The sequence below is a fragment of the Oncorhynchus tshawytscha genome, linkage group LG18 (genome assembly GCF_018296145.1).
Source record: "Oncorhynchus tshawytscha isolate Ot180627B linkage group LG18, Otsh_v2.0, whole genome shotgun sequence".
In the NCBI taxonomy this organism is placed as follows: Eukaryota; Metazoa; Chordata; class Actinopteri; order Salmoniformes; family Salmonidae; genus Oncorhynchus; species Oncorhynchus tshawytscha.
The window spans coordinates 12,860,381-12,879,446 of record NC_056446.1 but is presented as its reverse complement, the minus strand read 5'-3'; the positions used below and the strand labels follow the sequence as shown (position 1 = coordinate 12,879,446).

At 42.6% G+C, this 19,066-nt stretch overlaps 2 protein-coding genes across 2 annotated transcripts; both read left to right on the top strand.

Annotated features, from left to right (window-relative positions):
* The first annotated feature begins 370 nt into the window (after positions 1-370).
* On the top strand, positions 371-1,952 carry LOC112218063 (NADH dehydrogenase [ubiquinone] 1 alpha subcomplex assembly factor 4). The gene is made up of 3 exons (XM_024378661.1): positions 371-604; positions 1,002-1,093; positions 1,184-1,952. The coding sequence occupies exons 1-3, from the start codon at positions 472-474 to the stop codon at positions 1,490-1,492; spliced, it is 534 nt and encodes a 177-aa protein (XP_024234429.1). The 5' UTR covers positions 371-471; the 3' UTR covers positions 1,493-1,952.
* Positions 1,953-6,096: 4,144 nt separating this feature from the next.
* LOC112217516 (probable G-protein coupled receptor 63) lies at positions 6,097-19,066 on the top strand. The gene is made up of 2 exons (XM_024377843.2): positions 6,097-6,614; positions 17,320-19,066. Exon 2 carries the CDS (start codon positions 17,449-17,451, stop codon positions 18,709-18,711), a length of 1,263 nt encoding a protein of 420 aa, XP_024233611.1. The 5' UTR covers positions 6,097-6,614; positions 17,320-17,448; the 3' UTR covers positions 18,712-19,066.

Here is a 19,066-nt window from a genome sequence, read left to right as displayed (position 1 = left end):
TGTACCATCACTCATTCATATATCTTTATGTACATATTCTTTATCCCCTTACACTTGTGTCTATAAGGTAGTAGTTTTGAAATTGTTAACTAGATTACTTGTTGGTTATTACTGCATTGTCGGAACTAGAAGCACAAGCATTTCGCTACACTCGCACTAACATCTGCTAACCATGTGTATGTGACAAATAAAATTTGATTTGATTTGACACTGTACTGTGCTCGTACTGTATAGGCTCCAGGGCTCTGCTGCCACCTGTCGGTAATTGTGTGCCTTCGCATCATTATGGACGCGGAACAAGATGCTCGATGTCCTCTGCGCCAGACGGGGTCGCTGTATAATTTCCAGCTACCATGATAGAACCGTCTCGCTCTCCGTCGAAAATGTTGGAACCCGTTCTCCCGAGAGAGGGCTTAGACGGTTCGAGCATGGAATGTGCATTGAGAGTTCCTGGAGGTGATTGTGTCAAATATGGGGGCACGAGTTGCACGGTTGTTTAGGGATTTTAATTTAGAAAACCGAGTACATCGTGAGATTGGGAAGGCAAAACCCGAAGTGGCACCCCGACATCTGACCCATATTGATTCTGTTCAGAGTACAGAGGGTGAGTACATAGGGATTTTTGTTATTGCGTTGAAGAACTTGTGTAAGTCGGGAGGGTCAACTCAGCCTGTAGCTACGCCAGCCAGGCTGTTAGCAAGTATACCATAGCTTGCTGTCCTGGCTAGTGTTTCTTAACGTTACAGCTTTGTAGCTATTTGAAACCAAGGTTTTAGTGTTGAGTACGTATTTGTGGTTTTCCAATTCTGTAACAAGCACAAGCTAAGATACCTAACTAGTTAGCAGCAAAGATGGCAAATTACCCATTCAACACTAGGGTTTACCCTTTACTTCTAACGTTATGATCTGCTGCCAGTAACATACCAGTCTGTATCATAGTCACACTTCTATAATATGTTGTTATTTGTCCCCTGAGGCCTAAACGATTTTGTTTCCTTCAGTTACTGAGATCAATGATGCCATCCACAAGAGAAACGACCCCCTCCTGGGGTTGCTGAAGTCGGTGTATGTGGAATCAAAAGATCCTACCGAGGTGAGAGCCTAAAATAATGACTATTCAATTGAAATTTCAAATGAGGACTATTTGCTTGATTGGCACCCAACTCTGTTTCAATACAAACAGGCTCCAAAGGAGGTGACTGAGGAGAACGTGGAGGAGCGCAGGCCACTGAAGTTCAACCTACCGGGGGACCCCTATGGGATCGTGGCGCTCACTGATGTCCCCAAAGGCAAACTGTCTATTGGTGAGGCCCTAAAAGCTCTTAACATTCACAAGAATGACCCCCAAACATGGACATTGGACAAGGTTGCCCAGGAGTACTCTCTTGACTTGAAAGACACTAAAGCACTTCTAGAGCATTTCATCCCCTTCGAGGTTAAGATCATACCTCCCAAGACAAAGGACGATTCAAAGCAGATCAAAGATACCTAGGACTGATAATGCAGTATACCTGGCCTTTCAAGACATCTATCAGCCAAGTGAATTATTTATTTATGTAAATGTACTATCAGGTTGTCTGCCTTGCTTCAAGGTTCAGGATAGGAATAGAATACGTGTGGGATTATTTGTTTTTCTGTTACGAAACGAGGGAGACGCGTGATTTAAACCCAGTCAGTCTTTAATAAATCTCGATACAAATTTTAATAATGACAAAATCAACCAATTCTATAATTGTATGAATGATGCGATATTGGCCTGCAAATCCATTCATACTACTTCGCTAATTACTTTCCTAACAAGGCTTTCATCCCTGTATCACAACTGACAGTAAATTGACTGTCACTTGCTAATTTGGCATCTTTATACAAATCGCAATGTACTCTCTTCAATTTTTCATTTATATGAGCCAATGTTATGTTTTTCTGTAATTCCTATTAAGAGTGGGAAAACATTTTGATGTCGGATTTTGTTTGTCTTCCGTGGGTATCCAAGCAAGCACTTGTGTTTTAAGTACTGTATCATGATTATATACACTACATGACCAAAAGTATGTAGACACCTGCTCGTCAAACATCTCATTCCAAAATCATTGGCATTAATATGGAGTTGGTTCCCTCTTTGCTGCTAAAAGAGCCTTCACTCTTCTGGGAAGGCTTTCCACTAGATGTTGGAAGATTGCTGCGGGGACTTGCTTCCATTCAGCCACAAGCATTAGTGAGGTCGGGCACTGATGTTGGGCGATTAGGTTTGGCTCGCAGTTCGCATTCCAATTCATCCCAAAAGTGTTCGATGGGATTGAGGTCAGAGCTCTGTGCAGGCCAGTCAAGTTCTTCCATACCTATCTCAACAAACCATTTCTGTATGGACCTCGCTTTGTGCACGGGGGCATTGTCATGCTGAAACAGGAAAGGGCCTTCCCCAAACTATTGCCACAAAGTTGGAAGCACAGAATAATCTAGAATGTCATTGTATGCTATAGCGTTAAGATTCCCTTCTGGAACTAAGGGGCCTAGCCCGAAACATGAAAAACAGCCCCAGACCATTATTCCTCCTCCACCAAACTTTACAGTTGGCACTATGCATTCGGGCCGGTAGCTTTCTCCTAGCATCCGCCAAAACCCTGATTTGTCTGTCAGACTGCCAGATGGTTAAGCGTAATTCATCACTCCAGAGAGTGCTACAGAGTCCAATGGTGGTGAGCTTTATAGCACTCCAGCTGAAGCTTGGCGTTGCGCATAGTAATCGTAGGCTTGTGTGCCGCTGCTTGGCCATGGAAACCAATTTCGAGAAGCTCCGGACGAAAAGTTATTGTGCTGACGTTGCTTCCAGAGGCAGTTTGGAAGTTGGTGGTGAGTGTTGCAACTCAGGACAGATGATTTTTACACGGTTAAGCACTCGCCGGTCCCGTTCTGTGACCTACCACTTCGCGGCTGAGCCGTTGTTGCTCCTAGACGTTTCCACTTCAAAATAACAGCACTTACAGTTGACCGTGGCAGCTCTAACAGGGTAGAAATTTGACGAACTGACTTGTTTGAAAGGTGGCATCCTATGACGGTGCCACGTTGAAAGTCACTGAGCTCGTCAGTAAAGCCATTCTACTGCCAATGTTTGTCTATGGAGTTTGCATGACTGTGTGCAATATTTCTGCTGGGTTTTTCACACTCAACAGTTGCTTGTGTGTATCAAGAATGGTCCACCACCCAAAGGACATCTAGCCAACTTAACACAACTGTGGGAAACATTGGAGTCCACATGGGCCAGCATCCCTGTGGAATGGTTTCGACACCTTGAAAAGTCCATTTGTTTCCATTGTTTTGTACACTCTGTAGGGCCATTTATTTCATAAAAGAATCATGATGATGCTGTTTACTTTCCGTTGATGTGATGTTTCATTTAATAAATCAAACACATTATTTTTGTTTTGAATTTTTACCCCTTTTTCGTGGTATCCAATTGTTTTAGTAGCTACTGTCTTGTCTCAGATACGAAGGTTGAAAGTCCTCCAATACACAACTCAACCAAGCCGCACTGCTTCTTAACACAGCGCGCATCCAACCCGAAAGCCAGCCGCACCAATGTGTTGGAGGAAACACCGTGCAACCTTGGTTAGCGCACATTGCGCCCGGCCCGCCACAGGTGCGTGATGAGACAAGGATATTTATTTTTTATTTATTTATCCGTTATTTTACCAGGTAAGTTGACTGAGAACACATTCTCATTTACAGCAACGACCTGGGGAATAGTTACAGGGGAGAGGAGGAATGAGCCAATTGTAAACTGGGGATTATTAGGTGACCGTGATGGTTTGAGGGCCAGATTGGGAATTTAGCCAGGACACCGGGGTTAACACCCCTACTCTTACGATAAGTGCCATGGGATCTTTAATGACCTCAGAGAGTCAGGACACCCGTTTAACGTCCCATCCGAGAGACGGCACCCTACACAGGGCAGTGTCCCCAGTCACTGCCCTGGGGCATTGGGATATTTTTTTAGACCAGTGGAAAGAGTGCCTCCTACTGGCCCTCCAACACCACTTCCAGCAGCATCTGGTCTCCCATCCAAGGACTGACCCTGCTTAGCTTCAGAAGCAAGCCAGCAGTGGTATGCAGGGTGGTATGCTGCTGGCTAAACCAGCAGCATACCCCTACCGGCCAAACCCTCCCTAACCCGGACAACGCTGGGCCAATTGTACGTCGCGGCCGGTTGCGACAGAGCCTGGGCGCGAACCCAGGGTCTCTTGTGGCACTGCAGTACAGCGCCCTTAACCACTGCGCCACCCAGGAGGCCCTTAAACATTATTTGAGCAAAATAGTGGACATTGTTTAAAAAAGAACGATAAAGCGGACACTCCTGTGTTTTGGTAGGAAGCAGAGGGATGGCCTTGGAGAAATGTAAACACTCAAGTTCATACATTTATATTTTAGCAGACACTCTTTATCCAGAGTGACTTGCAAGCAATTAGGGTTAAGTGCCTTGCTCATGAGCACATTTTTCACCTAGTTGGCTCGGGGATTCAAACCAGCAACCTTTCAGTTACTGGCCCAACGCTCTCAACCTTTAGGCTACCTGCCGCCCATGAACTATTGCTTGCTCTAGTGGTTACCCTCAACAGCTCAGGGCACCTGGAACAGACTGATACTAAAGTCAACACATGCTACAGTGGTCCCTAACAGTACACAGAGCTATTAGTTATGGAGGGGGAAATCTATACAGTTACTTATCACAATGTTATTTTGGGAGGATATATCGATATTTGGCTCCAAGTATCAATCTGTATACAGGTAGCATTAGCTAGTGCTTGTCAGCTGTACCGGCGCCAAAACTCAATTTCTCAGCCCAGAGCTATGGATGCAAGGACTAACCATCCATGATATTGAAATGTATAGTTTTAACAATGTTATACAGTGTTTACATGGAGATTGTTTACAAACATTGGAGTAAAACAATCTTGTATTTTTGGTTCTGGTGGGGTATGACTGTTGAAGCAAGCTCATTAGGCATTTATAAGTTATATTCTTCAAGAATCAATGGGTATACAGTGGCAAGACAACGCATGTGAACACAGTGTGCTTAAACTAATGACACCAATTATTGTACTTTTGTGTGGAGAAACAAATGCACAGCACACCAACATCAAAACCTCATCCCAACTATAAAGTATGGTGGAGGGAGCATCATGGTTTGGGGCTGCTTTGCTGCCTCAGGCAGGGCCTTGACAACTTGCTATCATCGATGGAAAAATTCCCAAGTTTTATCAAGACATTTTGTTGGAGAATGTAAAGCTATCTATTCGCCAATTGAAGCTCGACAGAAGTTGGGTGATGCAAAAGGACAACGACCCAAAACACAGAACTAAATCAACAACAGTAGAAAATACGCCTTCTGGAGTGGCCCAGTCAGAGTCCTGACCTCAACCTAATTGAGATGCTGTGGCATGACCTCAAGAGTGCGGTTCACACCAGACATCCCAAGAATATTGCTGAACTGAAACAGTTTTGTAAAGAGGAATGGTCCAAAATTCCTCATGACTGTTGTGCAGGTCTGATCGGCAACTACGGAAAATGTTTGGTTGAGGATATTGCTGCCAAAGGAGGGTGAACAGGGGTTCACATACTTTTTCCACCATGCACTGTGAATGTTTACACTGTATATTCAACAAAGACATGAAAACCTATAACTGTTAGTGTGTTATTAGTTTAAGCAGACTGTGTTGTGACTTAGATGAAGATCAGATCAAGTTATGTGACCAATTTTTTGCAGAAATCCAGGTAATTCCAGAGGGTTCACATACTTTTTCTTGCCACTGTATGTAATTCATTTATGTCCAAAAATGGAAACGTGTAATATTAAGAACATCTAATGACCAAAGCCTATACTTTATGGAACCTTGTAAAATTGTATTTATCTCTGTGTTTGATTGTATACAATGTAACAATACAACGCTTATATGCACGTGCCCGGTAAGGCCTAGTTCTTGAACCACAACGTTACGCCTCTTTATGGCCATTTGTCATTTCAATTGGAGCTCTAGATAATGGGCGCGTCATAACAAAGGACCCTACCCGAGCTGTCCATACTATTGGATGATGAGACTGTCAGTTAACCAGTATACGGACAGTGATCGTAGTTCGTAACAGAGATGGAATATTATACCGTGAACCCCGAATAGTGGAAGACGAAATTATCATTCTCAGGATAACAGAAAGATGAGGGTTGGAAAGAAAATGAAATGACTGACAATCAAATTGTTTAATGCCTCTTTGAGTCATGATTTTGTCTTGTAAACCAATCTAGCGGTGTTTTCTTTTGTCGGAAAACCCATTCCCTGCAAAACAAAGGCAGAATGATACGCGGAACTACATTTTACTTACCGCTTTTGTTGAATTGTGTAGGTGGCATTGCCCGTGTTTCGCACTGTAAATAATCTTATTTGATTAGATTTATTAATTCGCGTGCAATGAGAGATTAATACAGTATATCTAGTTGTGACTTCGATGAATTACAAAAAGCATCTGGACAGCGAATTGGATCAACTGAAAGACTGAAATGAGCCGCGAGCAATTGTCTGTCTACTGAAACCCAACGATGTCAACCTGACTTTGGAAGGAAAACGGTAATTTCACTTGGGGATTCTGCTGTAACAAACAATACTACTCCCTGAAAAGTGGTTTAATTGATACAATTATAAACGTATTTTCAAACAATTCAGCTTGTTTGATTGAACTAATCTTAGGTTCTCATCAAACAAGCATTTGATCTTACATTTAATTCCACAGTATAATAATAATGTTATCAAAAATATCAAAATAAATAGGCCTACACTCAAAACAATGCTGGGTTAAAAACAACCCTATTTGGGTTATTTGGTAACCCAGCGCTGGGTTATTTGGATCCAACCAGTTGGGTTATTTTGATCCAGTCAGTTGGGTTTTTGGAATTACACAAACATGGGTTAATTTGTAAGTAAAGAGACTCGGGGCTTGTAGGGATAGCCCAAGGCTTAATTTAACCATCAGTTGGGTTTTTATTCACTTTCATGCTGGGTCTTTTTTAATGCAATCCAGATACTTATTTTTGGCCACTTCTGAGAGTACATGTCATTCCTGTTGGTCATGTTAAGTTTGTACACTGCACATTTAAACTTTCCTTGATTATTTTTGCACATTAGATATTCAAATATAAAATTAATAACATTCTTATATACATATTATAACAGTGGTAACTATCCCAATGTTGGGATATAAACTCAGCGGCCAGATTATTAAGTACACTAACTCGTTCAAGAAAATGGTTTGCCTATTTTGAAGATGTTATTGAGTTGAGTCATGTGGTGATTGATGTATGCAACTTTGAGCGTGGTGTGATCGTCTGTGTTAAGTGCGCTGGTTACAGTATTTCAGAAACTGCTGGCCTCCTGGGCTTTCCACGTACAATGGTGTCTAGGGTTTACCGAGAATGATGCGACAAACATAAAACATCCAGTCAATGGCAGTCCCGTGGGTGAAAACAGCTCTTTGATGAGAGGTCGAAGGAGAATGGCAAGAATCGTGCAAGCTAACAGGCGGGCCACAAACTGGCAAATAACGGTTCTTGTCCCAGATGGGTTATTGCAGCAGACGACCACACCGGGTTCCAGTCCTGTCTGCTAAAAACAAGACGAATCGGTTCCAGTGGGCACGCCATCACAAACACTAGACAATTGTGGAATGGAAAAACAGATTCTGTAATAGAGACGGAACAAAAAATATATCCGAGCAATAAAGTAAGAAATAATGCATTGCTGGGTCAAAAATACATATAAAACAATAAGCCAGCAAAAGAGTAAAAAGCAACCCACTGCTGTGTCAAAATAACCACGTTTTGGGGGTAAATAAAACATCCCAACATGGGTTATTCACACAACCCAGCTGGCTGGGTCAAAGTATCCTAGTGTGTGTTTTGTCCAATATTTACCCAGTGCTGAGTTACCAAATAGCCGAAATTGGGTTATTTTTAACCCATTTTTTTGTGTGCAGTGCATTCGGAAAGTATTCAGACCACTTTACTTTTCCCACATTTTGTTACAATGCAGCCTCATTCTAAAATGTATTAAATATTTATTTTCCTTATGAATTTACACACAATACCCCAAAATGAGAAAGATTTTTTTTGTAAATGTATCAAAAATAAAAGCATGAATACCTTATTTACATAATTATTCAGACCATTTCCTATAAGACTCAAAATTGAGCTCAGGTGCATCTTGTTTCCATTAATCATCCTTGAGATGTTTCTACAACTTGATTGGAGTCCACCTGTGGTAAATTCAATTGATTGGACATTATTTGGAAAGGCACACACCTGTCTATATAAGGCCCCACGGTTGACAGTGCATGTCAGAGCAAAAACCAAGCCATGAGTTCGAAGGAATTGTCTGTAGAGCTCAGAGACAGGATTGTGTCGAGGCACAGATCTGGGGAAGGGTACCAAAAAATGTCTGCAGCATTGAAGGTCCCCTGAGAACACAATGGACTCCATCATTCTTAAAGGTAAGAAGTTTGGAACCACCAAGACTTTTCCCAGAGCTGGTCGCCCGGCTAAACCCAGAAATCGTGAGAGAAGGGCCTTGGTCCGGGAGGTGACCAAGAACACGATGGTCACTCTGACAGAGCTCCAGAGTTCTTCTGTGGAGATGGGATAACCTTCCAAAAGGACAACCATCTCTGCAGCACCCTACCAATCAGGTGGCCAGATGGAATCCACTCCTCAGTAAAAGGCACATGACAGCCCACTTGAAGTTTGCCAAAAGGAACTTAAAGGACTCTCAGACCATGAGAAACAAGATTCTCTGGTCTGATGAAACCAATATTGAACTCTTTGGCCTGAATGCCAAGCGTCACTCATCACCTGGCCAATACCATCCCTATGGTGAAGCATGGGGGTGGCAGCAGCATGCTGTGGGTATGTTTTTCAGCGGCAGGGACTGGGAGACTAGTCAGGATCAAGGTACATAAGGATCCTCAGGACCTCAGACTGGGGCGAAGGTTCACCTTCCAACAGGACAACAATCCTAAGCACACAGCCAAGACAACGCAGGAATTGCTTTGGGACAAGTCTCTGAATGTTCTTCAGTGGCTCAGCCAGAGCCCGGACTTGAACCCGATCAAACATCTCTGGAGAGACCTGAAAATAGCTGTGCAGTGACACTCCCCTCCCAACCTGACAGAGCTTGAGAGGATCTGCAGAGAAGAATGGGAGAAACTCCCCAAATACAGGTGTGCCAAGCTTGTAGCATCATACCCAAGAAGACTCAAGGCTGTAATCACTGTCAAAGGTGCTTCAACAAAGTACTGAGTAAAGGGGATGAATGCTTATGTAAATTTGATATATAATTTGATATATATATGGTTATATATATTTTTATACATTTTTAAAAAATGTCTAAAAACCTGATTTTGCTTTGTCATTATGGTGTATTGTGTGTAGAATGATGAGGGGTGAATAAGGTTGTAACGTAACAAAATGTTGAAAAACTGAAGGAGTCTGAATACTTTCCGAATGCACTGTATACACACACACAGAAATAAAAAATAAAATAAACTCAGCAAAAAAGAAACATGCCCTCACTATCAATTGCATTTATTTTCAGCAAACTTAACATGTGTAAATATTTGTATGAACATAACAAAAATCAACAACTGAGACATAAACTGAACAAGTTCCACAGACATGTGACTAACAGAAATTGAATAATGTGTCCCTGAACAAATTTGGGGGGGGTCAAAATCAAAAGTAACAGTCAGAATCTGGTGTGGCCGCCAGCTGCATTAAGCACTGCAGTGCATCTCCTCCTCATGGACTGCACCAGATGTACCAGTTCTTGCTGTGAGATGTTACCCCACTCTTCCACCAAGGCACCTGCAAGTTCCCAGACATTTCTGGGGGGAATGGCCCTAGCCCTCACCGCCCGATTCAACAACAGGTCTCAGATGTGCTCAATGGGATTGAGATCTGGGCTCTTCGCTGGCCATGGCAGAACACTGGCATTCCTGTCTTGCAGGATATCATGCACAGAATGAGCAGTATGGCTGGTGGCATTGTCATGCTGGAAGGTCATGTCAGGGTAAGCCTGCAGGAAGGGTACCACATGAGAGAGGAGGATTTCAGGCCTCGGTGTAACGCTCATTCCTTTGACGATGAACGCGAATCCGACCATCACCCCTTGTGAGACGAAACCGCGACTCGTCTGTGAAGAGCACATTTTGCCAGTCCTGTCTGGTCCAGCGACGGTGGGTTTGTACCCATTGGCGACGTTGTTGCCGGTGATGTCTGGTGAGGACCTGCCTTACATCAGGCCTACAAGCCCTCAGTCCAGCCTCTCTCAGCCTATTACGGACAGTTTGAGCACTGATGGAGGGATTGTGCCTTCCTGGTGTAACTTGGGCAGTTGTTGTTGCCATCCTGTACCTGTACCGCAGGTGTGATGTTCGGATGTACCGATCCTGTGCAGGTGTTGTTACATGTGGTCTGCCACTGCGAGGATGATCAGCTCTCCGTCCTGTCTCCCTGTAGCGCTGTCTTAGGTGTCTCACAGTACAAACATTGCAATTTATTGCCCTGGCCACATCTGGAGTCCTCATGCCTCCTTGCAGCATGCCTAAGGCACATTCACGCAGATGAGCAGGGACCCTGGGCATCTTTCTTTTGCTGTTTTTCAGAGTCAGTAGATAGGACACTAAAGAGGCCTAAGTTTTCATAACTGTGACCTTAACTGCCTACCGCCTGTAAGCTGTTAGTGTCTTAACGACCGTTCCACAGGTGCTTGTTCATTAATTGTTTATGATTCATGGGAAACTGTGTTTAAACCCTTTACAATGAAGATCTGTGGAGTTATTTTGATTTTTACAAATTATCTTTGAAAGACAGGGTCCTGTTGCTGAGTTTATATTCATTGAGCTTGTCTGATGCTTTAAGTTTACGGTTTGATAAAATAAGACAAATGCCTCAAGAGGGCATCAGAGATCTAGATAAACAGAATTTAAAAAACTTAACCTGACCCAATTATTCTCCTCTGCTCCTGCTGGCTTTCATAGATTTTTCCATTACTCTCCTGAAGTTGCCGGTAATAGGCTACACGAGGAGTCGGCAACCTTTCTCATGTTGAATCCCAATGTATCTTACCATTTCTACCAATCTGCGTGCCAGTTATGGTTTTCATATAAAAAATGTGAAACAGTTTTGATTAATTTATTATAACATCTTCATATCTCAACATCATTGTCATGTGGTTAATCAAAATTCTGGGTCCAGGCCTGAAGCATGCGCTAGCGAACTTGCAACATTGTATAAAATATTCTGGGCCCTCAGAGTTTCCCTCACGAGTGAGCTCGGGACAGACACAGCTGTAGGCTATTTGCGCAAGGGATAAGAAGCAGTGCTTAACTTGGGCAGGAGCTCAACGGAGCTGAGTATCGGCACCTCAAATGTTCTACTGCTTGAGCTCCTGTTCCTCTTATAGAGTATTAGCTCAAAAGTATTGTGTATCTCCTGCACCTAAATATAAACAGTATAAACAGTAGCAGCACCCAAAATTACTACCGGAACCTATTTCAGTCCAAGTCAAGCACTGATAAGACTACTCAAAACCTGCCCACAAGGCCTGAAAACTAGCCCAAAATGTGTTTTTTCGCAGCAAGAGAGGAGTTGCCACATTTAGCCAATAAACCCTTTTTCCATTACATTATCGAGTGAATTAAGAAGGAATCTCAATTGAACTTCTAACAACTTCAAAAGCTACATTTGGTTTTCCATCTAAATAATCATTATTGCGAGCTAATGTGACTAATAAAGGAATTTGAATATGTTGCAAGAGTAAATATAATTTTAAATATAAACTTTAAAAAACAAATGTTAGGCAATTTTCTGGCAATTATGCCGTTATTATGTGCCAGATGTTAAGACTATAAACCGTTATAAATTTGTAAGATTGACTTGTAATTTCAATAGGCATTGGCTGGGCCTACTGACTAAAATATGGTTTTATGATTGTAATTCAACTTTGCCATGGTTTGGTTAGCTAGATGCAGGTAACCTATAGGCTAGCCCCTGATAGGTCTACATCTAATTTCAGATAGCGTACAGTAGCCTAGGCAAGATGTAAAATGAACGATTTAGCAGCTTGCATAGTTCAAATACACAGACTAATTTATTCAACATGAACAGAGGCAATTTCTAGGTAGGAAGTGCTTGAGTTGCCCAATAGCCTGCTGGAATAGGCTACTGACAATGGGGCCATAATTTCAATCACTGAATCACATTTAAAAATATGGATAATGAACTGAATAGGCAACAACAGCAAGTGTTTGTTTTTATTTTATTTTACCTGCAGCCTAATCTGACTGATTGTTACCATCAATATAATGCACTCTAACAACAGCTGATCGGCAATTGCGATAGGATTGTGACCACGATCACAATTGATAACTTCCAACTTGATTAACTAAATAAGGCCATTAATAATTGCTTAATAACACAAGGCTACAACAACAATAAACTGAAATGATAGGCTTTTTATTCAATCTGTTTGCCAGGTACAGGTATGCTACACAAGCGGCACGAATTGATTTGCAATTACTCCTGTGATATCGTTTCAATATATTTTTTTGTATAAAAGTGTGCAAAGCTGGCATCAGGGCAAAGGGTGTTTAATATTTTTTTGGTTCCTAACATGATTCCATATGTGTTATTTCATCATTTTGATGTCTTCACTATTATTGTACTATGTAGAAAATAGTTTAAAAAATAAAGAAAACCCCTGGAATGAGTAGGTGTGTTCGAACTATTAACTGGTACTGTATATTTTAAGAAATTGCCATGGTGGCTGCGGTGCAATTTAGAAGTAGCCCAAAAACCCGCAACCCACGACCAATACATTTTCACCGCGACATTGTATTCAAAATAGCCCAATTTATCATGAAAATTGCAGATATGGTAACCTTGACTGCCTGTTAGACTTGCTAAGCAGCTGCGACAATTTTCATTCACAAGCTTGCCAGATCACTTTGATCATCTGGATTTGGTGGGAGAATTAACCGACCCACTGGGTCATATCTCAATAACCCAACATCAATAACCCAGTATTAACAACCCAAGCGTGCTATTTTTAAAGAAAACAACCCAACTAAGTGACCCAATGCCTGCAACCCAGTAGTGTGTAGGCTTTGAAATGATATACCCTCACAATCAATCATTTCCAGTGATGAGATATACTTTAAATAGGCCGGCACAGAATATTTGAAATTGACAGCTGTAATGGCTGACTGTAGGCTATAGTTTCAGTTTCATCACTAGTAACTAATTTCTACTCCTCTTACCATGTTAAACTGGACTACTGCAGAGCTGCCAACGCTCAGGCATTTGGGATTTTTCTTGAAGGTTGGGTGATTTTGAGAAATGAATTGTTATAAAAAATAATATTTTCAAACCCCCCAGCACATGGGAAACATAGATCAGGGGTGGTCAACCCTCCTAGAGAGCAATCAAGATTTTCTTCCGGACCTATTTTAAAGAGATGGTTCACCCAAATGACAAAATACTATGTGTTTTTGTCCTTACCTTGAAAGCAATCTATGGACAAGGAGACTGCAGTCTATGATTTGGTTACCCACTGACATCAACCATTAAAATGAGTATTTCCTGTGCAGAGCATTGATGTAGTGGTAACACCCCCCCAACACTTTCTACCTGACAACAGGGATCCCTGCTTCCAACCTCCACACAGCTTCTCCCATTTGCCTATCCCCCCCATCTAATTTCATTAGTGTCTGAAAAAAGTGTCAAACCACCCAAGATTTCACCCCTACCAAAAAAAAACACCTGACCTGTGTTTTTTTCACCCTGGTCATAGTCTTAAGCCATGTCGAATACGTAAAATTGCAGGAAATTAGCTATTAAAACAGTACAATTTTCCTAGGGGAGGACCCCTCAGACCCCATCTAGGCAAAATTTTACTCCAAGCTTTCTTCAAAAGTCAGCAGCCCTGCTACTATTATTTGTAACTTTGCTACTCTAAGAATTACTCAGCTTTATTATGTTTTATTTCACCTTTTGATAACTGAACAATATTATCCAGCTCAGTAACAAATGTGTAATTACAATTCCTACACTCAAAAATAAGAAACACAATTTCCATTGTTGACTGCTTTTTCAACTTTCTCCCATAGTCTCAGGCTAGTTACCGGGGCAAATAATCTTCTAAGGCTAAACGGACTATATGATACATCAACTAAATCATTCAAAATAGTATGACACATATCTAGTTTATTTTTTAGTGGTTATTAAAATTCTCAAACGCTTTGTTAAAGAGATACAAAGCCACCCGATAGAAATACTAGCTGGATGCAGGTCCCTGTTGCTAGGTTCCACAACTACTCAACATGCAGTGTTATCATTGACTTGCAAGGTACCAGGCAGATCCTTTTTAGCAGTTACTATGGTTTCTGTGGATATATGTACTTGAAATAGTAAACATGTTCCTCTAATATTTTTCTTTCTCTTCCATCACATTTTTTAAATGACTGTATTATGCTGAATATCTGAATAGGGACTACTGTTCTAACCACCCCAATTCATGTTTATAAGTGATAGGTTAAAATGGTGCTTTTCTTTGTTTTATAGCCGCCAAATCACTTTTGAGTCATTCTGTGTGAAAAGGGAACAGATACTCTAGGGCCATGATGCGCCCTTTCATTTAGCACAAAGGATTGTCTTTTGGACAACTGAAAACCCTGTAATGACAAAATTGACCATATACTTAATTTCAGGAATTATGTGCAAATTAGAACACAAAGACTGCTACACAGTGCAGAATTGGTGCGGCTTTATATATCAGTAGTGTCTGTCATAGCATCCTAATGAGAGGAGAGGGCCGAGCGTTAAGATCAGTCCGTGTCAGTGAGAAGTCGGGAGGCAGACATAGATTTCAGTCTGAGGCTTGTTTGCACACATCCACACGTATCCTTTTGGTTTTAATCATAATCTAGCCGTGCGTATTCTATCCCTGTTGTCAAGGTAAGAGGAAGAACACACAATGCCTCAGTCAGTCTATTATTGCCTAATAATACACTTGTTCCTGTTCTATTATGGTAGCCTGTTTATCTAATGAATACATTTTACCCTCTCCTTTACTCTGGTGGGGTAACTTTGACATAATTATAGTTCTGCAGCATGGTAAATGGATAGAATTTGCCTCAAGGTTTCGGACTAGCGACAGCCGTCACACAATCATATCCTCCCGGCAGTGTACAGAAAAATTTGAACAAATTTACATTTTTACTGACAGTTATTGAATAAGCTTTGAATCCCCTGTATCGCTTTGTCTGTTCAACCCACATGGAATGACTAAACCTAGAAATGAGAGAAGAGAGCATATTTGAAAAGTGCTGTGGAAATCTAAGACAAAATCGCTTCCATGGATAAGACTGTTTATTGTCTGCCGCTTTTAACACCGCCAGTCCTAATCTTCCATAGGAAAAGCGGGTCCGACATTTTCTGTTTGACGTTTGCCAATGAGCCATTGTAAATGATACCAGCCGGTCTAAAATAACAGTATCCAATGTTTATATTAGTGATAAGCCTTTTTTATTGAAGTCTTGAGTTGTCCCCAGAAAAACATTGACTTGGAATAAAAAATCTCTCCCTGGCACGGATCAAATAATTCATGAAATTGCTAGGACATTTTGGCGATAGAGAGCACTGGTAAGCCAGTTTTTAAAATTTAATTGAACCTTTATTTAACTAGGCAAGTCAGTTAAGAACAAATTCTTATTTGCAATGATGGCCTACCCCGGAAAAACCCGGACGATGCTGGGCCAATTTTGCACCGCCCTATGGGACTCCCAATCACGGCCGGATGTGATACAGCCTGGTTGTGTTGGCATTCTTATAATAGTGTAGTAACCAGGCTTACATGTAAATAGCCAGACTGCAACTGCATACTGCCTTAAGTCTTCTTGTGTGTGATGACGTTCAGAGACTTGTCCCAAAGCCACTCCTGCGTTGGCTTGGCTGTATGCTTAGGGTCATTATCCAGTTGGAAGGTGAACCTTTGCCCCAGTCTGAGGTCCTGAGCGCTCTGGAGCAGGTTTTCATCAAGGATCTCTCTGTACTTTGCTCTGTTCATCTTTGCCTCGATCCTGACTCGTCTCCCAGTCCCTGCTGCTGAAAAACATTCCCACAGCATGATGCTGCCACCCCTATGCTTCACCATAGGGATGGTGCCAGGTTTCCTCCAGACGTGACGCATGGCATTCAGGCCAAAGAGTTCAATCTTGGTTTCATCAGACCAGAGAATCTTGTTTCTCATGATCTGAGAGTCTTAGGTGCCTTTTGGCAAACTCAAAGCGGTCTGTCATGTGCCTTTTACTGGCTTCTGAGCGATAGTAGTCCTTCTGGAAAGTTCTCCATCTCCACAGAGGGACTCTAGAGCTCTGTCATAGTGGCCATTGGGTTCTTGGTCACCTCCCTAACCCAGGCCCTTCTCTCCCGATTGCTCTGTTTGGGCGGGCAGCCAGATCTAGGAAGAGTCTTGGTGGTTCCAAACTTCTTCCATTTAAGAATGGTGGTGGCCATTGTGTTTCTGGGGACCTTCAATGCTGCAGAATTGTTTTACCCTTCCCTAGATCTGTGCCTCGACACAATCCTGTCTCGCAGCTCTACGGACAATTCCTTCGACCTCGTGGCTTGGTTTTTGCTCTGACGTGCACCATCAACTGCGGGACCTTATATAGACAGGTGTGTGCCTTTCCAAATAATGTCCAATTAATTGAATTTACCACAGGTGGACTCCGATGAAGTTGTAGAAACATCTCAAGGATGATCAATGGAAACAGAATGCACCTGAGCTCAATTTTGAGTCTCATAGCAAAGGGTCTGAATACTTATGCAAATAAGGTATTTATATTTAAAATTCATTTGGAGAAAAAAAAACTGTTTTCGCTTGGTCATTATGGAGTACTGTGTGTAGATTGCTGAGATTGTTTTTATATTTCATCCATTTTAGAACAAGGCTAACGTAACAAAATGTGGAAAAAGTCAAGGGGTCTGAATACTTTCCGAATGCATTGTACATGCAGATCAATGTGTATATAAACGTTTCAGTTTGACAAAATTTCACTTGATACACAATATTGTCTTTTGAGAAAGGCAACATTTTAAAACAAAGAATAATCATTTTAAGGTATTATCATCAAGGAAAAACAGACATAGCATTTGATGTTTATGTTCTCTTGCTAATGTCCCCGCTTTCTGTTTTGCCTCCATTTCCCTTTCTGTCTCCCCAGGATCTCTCCTCCATGCTAAGATGCTGGGTTCTTCAGATGGACTAAGAACAGCATCTGAGGCATCATGTTTGGCAAGAGAAGAGCTCCAGTAACGATGCCTAAACTCGAGCCTGCACCCCCCGTGGAAGAATGGTTTACTCCACTGTCGTTCCCCCTGTGGAGGCAGGGGAGACCAATAAAGCCAGCCTCTGCTGCCTCGTCACAGCAGGGCTGCTGAACCTGTCTGACCACCTCCTCCACGGCCAGCCTGACACGGAAGACATGTCTATGGAAAACAGCTCATATGGCTCCTCCTTTTCACCTCTGGACCTGGACACAGTCACGCGAACAGCCGAGGCCCAGGGGAGTGTTCAGGGCGTCAGCCTGCCCCTCCAGGTGTTCTTCTGCATGGCCATGGTCTCCATCCTGTTGGTGGCCTTCCTAGGGAACGTGGTGGTGGTCCTGATGGTCTACCAGCGCGCCGCCATGCGATCCGCCATCAACATCCTGTTGGCCAGCCTGGCCTTCGCAGACATGATGCTGGCCATCCTGAACATGCCCTTTGCCCTGGTTACTGTGGTGACCACACGCTGGATCTTCGGGGATGTCTTCTGCCGAGTGTCGGCCATGTTCTTCTGGCTCTTTGTCATAGAGGGCATGGTCATCCTGCTTATAATAAGCATAGATCGGTTCCTGATCATAGTCCAGAAACAGGACAAATTGAGTCCCCACAGAGCCAAAGTGCTCATAGTCATCGCTTGGACTGTCTCCTTATGTTTCTCTTTCCCACTAGCCATAGGCCACCCATTACTCCAGATCCCCTCTAGAGCTCCACAGTGTGTGTTCGGCTACACCAGCGAGCCGCGTTACCACGCCTACGCATTGCTCCTCATGCTGGCCTTCTTTTTCATCCCCTTCATGGTCATGCTGTACACCTTCATGGGGATCCTGAACACCATACGGCACAACGCCGTGCGCATCCACAGCCACCCGGACAGCATCTGTCTGAGTCAGGCCAGCAAGCTGGGCCTCATGAGCCTGCAGAGGCCCTTTGAGATGAACATAGACATGAGCTTCAAGACGCGTGCCTTCACTACCATTCTCATTCTCTTCTCGGTGTTCACCGTGTGCTGGGCGCCCTTCACCGCCTACAGCCTGGTTTCCACCTTCAGCAGCCCCTTCTACCACAAGGCCAATTTCTTCGAAGTCAGCACCTGGTTCCTTTTGTTGTGCTATCTCAAGTCGGCCCTCAACCCTCTCATTTACTACTGGCGGATCAAGAAGTTCCGCGACGCCTGCCTTGACCTGATGCCCAAGTATTTCAAGTTTCTTCCTCAGCTGCCCGGCCACACAAAGCGACGTATCCGACCCAGCGCTGTGTATGTGTGTGGGGAGCATCGCTCTGTGGTCTAATAACACTGGACTGACTTGGAGGACACTGACTTCACTGCCATGTAGGTTTTGTTTGACCACTTATCCAATTTGTTCTCGCCAGTCAAATGAATGAGTTGAGACTGCGGTTTCGACAGTATATTTTAGCTGAGTAGAATCTGTTTACAAAGCATGTCAATTAACTGCTTCAGTGGTTTTGAATATGGTCATAAGGCCACCAAGATTACATTTTGTCATTGATATTTCTATGTAATTGTTTTGTGCCTATTAGTTAGTCTATACCAGTCATAATGCTGCTACATCTGGTGAAAATTTGCAATTTCAGTGTACTGTACTTGAATCTAATAAACATTTTTGACATTTCTTACCTTGTTAA